General features: G+C 45.9%; 1 protein-coding gene across 2 annotated transcripts; it reads left to right on the plus strand.

The window, feature by feature from the left end:
• Positions 1-522: 522 nt before the first annotated feature.
• Positions 523-4,681, plus strand: LOC4813711 (mucin-5AC). Of its 2 annotated transcripts, XM_033384107.1 has the most exons (3): positions 523-610; positions 670-4,123; positions 4,175-4,681. In XM_033384107.1, exons 1-3 carry the CDS (start codon positions 604-606, stop codon positions 4,632-4,634), a joined length of 3,921 nt encoding a protein of 1,306 aa, XP_033239998.1. In that variant the 5' UTR covers positions 523-603; the 3' UTR covers positions 4,635-4,681. The 2 variants fall into 2 exon arrangements, with proteins under 2 accessions (XP_033239998.1, XP_033239997.1); XM_033384106.1 differs by having other exon boundaries at positions 670-4,681.
• The last annotated feature ends 2,253 nt before the right edge of the window (positions 4,682-6,934 follow it).

Below are 6,934 nucleotides of genomic sequence, written 5' to 3' on the forward strand. Positions count from 1 at the left end.
TGTGGGCGAGAGTGATCTACAGTAGAGTCTTGTACAACTGAGAGCTTCTTTTTCGTGGCGCACGATATATGGGATAAAAGTGACACTTATAATAGTTAAAACCTTAAAGATTGGGCATACAAGTAGACAATATTTGTCAATTTGTTTGAGTGTTCCAGTCTAGTTTTTGTCTAGTTCTTATAGCACTTATATTCCCAAGATTACACTCAGAAAATACCCTTTAGCATAGATAAAGCAAACTCGTAAATCGCTTGTGGAAGCGCCTACTCTTAATTTATTTAACGTCCGGCCCATAGATAACACACTCGAAATTCGTTGCTCCCAAGGCAATTCATCAATGTCCCAAAACACTTTTGGTCAATGCGCGTGTATTCTTCTGATATTCATCGGAACTGAATCAATTTCCAATGAAATTCATTGAATTTCTAATTAAATCTAATCAAGCTGTCATTAATATGCTATCAATATCATATCAGTAGAAGACCTCAAACTGTAGAAAAACATTCCAATGAATGAAGAGTTTAGTGTGGAAGCAAGCGTTGAAGAATAAACTAAAGGAAATGAAAACATTTTGGGACAACAAATTAATATAAATCGATTCTAATGCTGGGTAAAATCATCTTAAATATTTGAAAAACCTTTAAATATTCCTAGTTCGCTTTTTTGTAGTTAATAAAGTCAATCTCTTGACATGGCTCCTGCTGATGGTAGCTCTCGTCTGGAGCTGGCAATTCAATGGAGGTGTGGCCATGTCACAGGCGGAACCGCGCCACAAGACCTGCGACAATGAGCAGCGATACGAGAACCAGGTCATGTGCGAGGGCAAAGAGTTTGGCGCCCTGGTGCCGTATCCGGATAACTGTAGTCTGTTTCTCGTCTGCGATTGTCTGTATCCCACGGTCAAGCTGTGTCCGGCAGAGCTCTGGTGGGATAATGCCTCACAGATATGCAACTATCCGCAGTCGGTGGATTGTGTCTACTACACGATTGAAACGCCGGAACCGACGGATGGAACAACGAGAATTACGCCGGTTATTACCACCGAATCAACGACTTTGAGTACTCCAAAAGTCACCGAACACCCAACGACATTGAGCACGCCAAAAGTCACCGAACACCCAACGACATTGAGCACGCCAAAAGTCACCGAATACCCAACGACTCCAAAAGTGACGGACGTTCCCTGCATCACGCCCACTTCCAGCTGGGACCCGCCATCAGCACCGCCTGGCATTTCCGATGATTTCTGTAGGCATCAATCGGATGGCTCGGTGCATCCTTATCCGTACGATTGCCAGGCGTATATCAACTGCACCCATGGCTGGCCCGTCCTCAAGTATTGCATCGAGGACAAGGTCTTCAATCCGTGGCTGTTCATCTGCGATACCCCCGAGACAACCGAATGCGAGGAGGAGCCGTTGCCCACGGCCACGCCCACCACAACAGAGTTGGCCCCCACTTCCACCACAGAAGCGGACGATGTAGAGTGCGGACCCACACCAGAGTTCGTGGAGGAGGATTACTGCCAGCCCTTGGGCAATGGCTTCTACGAGTATCCCTACAATTGCAGTGCGTACCTCTTGTGCCGCAATGGCTGCACGGACTTGGACTACTGCATATCGGATAAGTTGTTCAATCCATGGCTCCACATTTGCGATACTCCCGATTCAGTGTACTGCGATCCACTGCCTTATCCCACTGCTCCACCGTCTTCCACGACTCCTTCGAGCACCACAACTTCTGTGGATGTTTCTACGACGGAGAGCACCACTGCCACCACAGAGGCAGCCACAAGCACAACGCCGGGACTGCCCCCCGATGTGAATCCCAACGAATGTCGCGGTGTTCCCGATGGCACTCGATTGCCATATGCCGGCAACTGTTCGCAGTTCCTTATCTGCAAGGACGATCAGGTGGAGATGGGTCAGTGTCCTCCATTGACGCTCTTTAATCCGGATTTACTCATCTGCGATGAGGCTGATGATGTCTTGTGCTATGGGGATCGCACCACCACACCGATACCCACGACAACAACCACCGAGGCGACAACGCCCACGCCTACAACAACAACAACAAAGGCCACAACTCTGGGGCCCGAAGAGCTCTGTGAGGGGCAGAGTCTGGGAGCCTCCTTCGCGTATCCCCAGGACTGCTCTAAGTACTATTTGTGTTTGGGAGGTGGACAATGGTTCCTGACAGACTGCATTTATGGCAGCTACTTTGACCCCAACACAATGAATTGTGGGCCCAATGTCTCACCAACGGCCTGCCAAGAGGGACAAGCAACCACAACAACGGCAGCAACCACAACCACCCAGAAGGTAACCACTCCAACAACGACAACAGAGGAACCATCGACCCCGGCGGCAACGACCACAACTCAAGCGCCACCGGGTGGCATTTGCGGTGGCCGGGATGAAGGTGAAAATATCGCCTATCCCAAGGATTGCAACAAGTACATCGTCTGCGTCTCCCCCATACCCATTGCCTTCTACTGCCCCGCGGGATCCTACTTCAGTTCGAAGCTCCAGAACTGCGCCAGCTGGGAGGAGAGCGACTGCGATCAGGATGCCAGCACTACAACGCTATCCCCAGGGATAACCCAAGCGCCGCTGGAGCCAACGATGTGCACAAACAGCAGTCGCGATACCTTCCCGTATCCGGACAACTGTCAGTGGTTCATCCGCTGTGTAGACGACTACATCTACATGATGGACGTCTGCAACTGCGGGGAGTACTATGATCCCATAAGCGGCAAGTGCGGAACAGATGTTCCATCGGATGCCTGTCGCTGGGACTACACTTCGACCACGTCCACCACCAGCGAACCGACCACCAGCACAGCCGTGACCAGACCGCCACCGCAGAAGGGTCCCTGCGACGATGTGGCGGATGGTGCTTTGGTGCCATATCCTAACGATTGCACCAAGTACATCAAATGCGATCGCCCAATAGCCACGGCCTTCGACTGCGAAGAGGGGGATGAGTTCAGTGTCGCGCTGGGGGAGTGTGTGGACGCTTCTCTGGCCGGTTGTTCGGTTACAACCACGACCAACCCTTCGGGATCGACGACGCCATCGATACCATCGACAAAGACAACAGAAGGGGATTCTTCAACAGATTCTTCCACAGCATCATCCACGGAATCATCTACTGAATCCTCCACTGTCTCTTCTACAGAATCAACAACAGAATCTTCCACAGATTCTTCTACTGAATCCTCCACAGATTCTTCGACCTTCTCTTCTACGGATTCCTCTACGGAATCATCTACTGCTGCAATCACCACCACAGAACCAGATTCTTCTTCCACTGAGCCTGGAACAACCACCTCAGATTCCCCAACAACCACAACGCCCAAACCGTCTGGTGGAGTTTGCGAGGGCAAAACGGACGACTCTTTGGTGCCGTATCCCAACAACTGTAGCAAATTTATCATGTGTCAATACCCGATTCCTGTGGGCTTTGATTGTCCCGAGGGTTTGGAGTTTAGTCCCACGGAATTGCAGTGCATGGATCCCGATTTGGCAAATTGTAGTCCGAGTGTGACAACACCTGCAATACCAACTACTACGACTTCAGAAGCTTCAACAACTGAATCTACAACGGATTCTACTACTAAAGAACCTTCAATAACGGACTCTACAACAAAAGAACCTTCAACAACAGATTCTACAACGAAATCTACAACAACTGAGCCAACAACAGAGTCCACAACAACTGAACCTTCAACAACAGTGTCTACAACGGAGTCTTCGACAACAGTTTCTACGACAGAGTCTACAACTAAGGAACCCTCAACAACAGAGTCTACAACGGAGTCTACAACGCAGTCTACAACGGATTCTACTACTGAGTCCTCAACAACAGATTCTACAACTAAAGAACCTTCAACAACAGAGTCTACCACAACAGAGTCTACAACAGTTTCCACGACAGAGTCTACAACTAAAGAACCCTCAACAACACAGTCTACAACGGAATCGACAACAGATTCTACAACTGAGTCTTCAACAACAGATTCTACAACTAAAGAACCTTCAACAACAGAGTCTACAACAACAGAGTCTACAACAGTTTCCACGACAGAGTCTACAACTAAAGAACCTTCAACAACAGAGTCTACAACGGAATCGACAACAGATTCTACTACTGAGTCTTCAACAACAGAGTCGACCACAACTGAGCCTTCAACAACCGATTCTACAACGAAATCTACAACAGCTGAACCTTCTACAACGACTGAACCTTCAACAACCGATTCTACAACGAAATCTACAACAACTGAACCTTCCACAACAGTGTCTACAACTGAGGAACCTTCAACCACAGTGTCCACAACGGAATCTACAACGGAGTCTACAACCAAGGAACCTTCCACAACAGAGTCCAGTACGCCAGAACCCTCGACCACCCCCAAGGAGCCAACTACTTTGGATCCCTACACTCCCAACATTTGCTGTGGCTATCCTCTGGGAACTCTTTTGCCTTATCCCAACGATTGCATGCGATATGTCGTGTGTGATTATCCCATTCCTTATGCGGTGGATTGCGATCCGGGAACCTTCTTTGATGACAGGCTGCTGCAATGTACATCAATTCCCACTCAAAGTTGCATTTATAAAAGAGCATAAATAATATGAGTAAGTTCAATAAAGAATAACCATGCTTTTATGTGAAATTGGTAGCTTTTTTTCCATAAAAAATCAATTGTCTAAGTGTCCAAATGCTCAACCACTTAGGGTACACTTTTAGGGCTTTGGATACTGCCTATTTTTTGAATGTTACTGCTATCAATTACACGTAAACCCTTTTCTGTAATTTGTCACAAAAAAAAAAAAGAGAGAGAGTGGCAACGGAAACGTAGATAATTTACCACTTAACAGGCAATTCCCGTGACAGGGAACAAGCCGATTGGCATTGTGTAAGTGGAAGCCAAGTCCTGGAAGACCCACAAATGCAGAAGCACAAGCACAAGCACGAGCACGAGGGATATGGCATATTTTTAGCAACAGGCTAAAAGCAATTTCTCCCCCACGACAATTCTACATACGAGTACGAGTAATATTCTTTTGCTTACAAGTTTCAGCCATTTATCGTAGTTTGATACTCACTCGCATCCCCTCCTCTGAGGCACAAAGAACTCCTCGTCTAATCAGATTTGGGGTTGGCCACATGAAAACACAATTGCCAAGGAATTATCTGAGGGGAATACTCGTACAACTTCTAGGGGGGACGGGGATAACAAGGACAAGGCGAAGGCGATGGCGATGGGAAAAAGGAAGAAAAGAAGGAAGCCAAATCGAGGACGGCGAGTGCGAGGCGGCAAGTTATGTATGGGAGAAGGCAATGACAGTAACGACACAAAATGAACACAATTCGAGCAAATTGTTTGGCAATAATGTTAACTTAATGCGTTCCATTTGTCGCACTTCAATCGATAGACAAGGAGCGCTCCCTGCACGCTTTCTCTCTCGCTCTCTTTCAAGTGATTTGTAACGAAACCCAACAAGGATTTGTTCTTCTTGGGTGTTTTCTTAGGGGGGCTGTGGGGTAATCAGGGGTTTACCAAATTCAGCAACAAGTCACATGAACCTGAAAACCATTTAATTGAAGATAAGCCTACGACTTATAGAATTTAAATGGGATTTCCAGTGGAGCGCCATAAATTATCTGTTGATTGGCTATAAAAAAACAATTTCGCTGAGTCGCTGCCAAGTGTGTTAGCTGCCAAAAGGACGTACCAGTAGTGCCAGTAGCCAAAAAACTAAACTCATAAATGTACCACTTGACGTATGCTTAATCTGTGCCAAGATTGCCAGTAAATTTTATAGTCGTAGTTTGAGAGGGCATAAACAACACTTGAAACTTAATATAGGTAAGACATTTTGCTGCACTAATTGCCATTGTTTTCGGGCCTCAAGTCAACCTAATGGATGGCAAGAAAACTTCTGGCTCAACTTTTGACACCCAACGATATGCAAGGATAACTAGCAATTATCAAAATTCTGAGCAGAACGCATCACAGAGACGGCACTCGGCACATGTGGGTATATCTCCTCGTTCGCCTCCTCTCTCTCTCTCCATTAAGGCTTTTGGGTTTTAGCTTATGAAAGTTTTCTGCTGGCGCATATTAATGTGCAATACCCATCATCCATTTATGTAAAATGTATTTTATAGTTCCCGCGAGAATGCCGCCATGTTGCATGCCCCAGACAGAAAGTTTTTGGCCTTTTTCTCTTCTGTTTGCAGCCTGCTGTGTATCCATATTAAATGGCATTTTTGTATATACTATAGGAAAAATTCATCGTGAAAATTGGTAACATTTGCAATATTTACATTTCGAGTGGAAATTTTATAAAAAGCTTATGCAAAACCGGAAAAGAGGGGTTTATGAAAATTTATGAAAACATAATCAAATGTTATGGCCAGTTAGGGGAAACTCCACTCAACCGAACCGAACCGGACTGCACTCGCACTCGCACTCGCACTTGTACTGTTTTGTAAACTACAGTTTCTCTGGACTTTGGAGCTTCATCTGCTGCAGGGGCTGGTGGGGCCTTAAAATTCAGTTAGTTGGTAATTCAGTTTAAGGTTCAGTGAACTGCGAACTAGTTGCCTTGATTCAAATAAAATTCTGTGTACATTCGTAAAGCAAGGCACTGCGTGTTTCAGCAAGTAATTGGAACGGTGTAAGCGCCTTATTTCCACAAATGGTTTGATGTTATCTAAAAGATACTGCATCTAAAATATACTGTACCTAGAAAAAGGGAGCTTGGAAATAACAATATTCTTTATTTGGGCGCACATTGTACCTTAAACCAATATACCTCCAAAATACAGTTCCTAGAAAAATCTCTGCCTGAAACTAATGTACTTAAAAAATACTGCATCTAATGATATAGCGCCTAAAATCCTAAAAATATTTCCTCTA

The sequence above is a fragment of the Drosophila pseudoobscura genome, chromosome X (assembly GCF_009870125.1).
Source record: "Drosophila pseudoobscura strain MV-25-SWS-2005 chromosome X, UCI_Dpse_MV25, whole genome shotgun sequence".
Lineage (NCBI taxonomy): Eukaryota > Metazoa > Arthropoda > Insecta > Diptera > Drosophilidae > Drosophila > Drosophila pseudoobscura.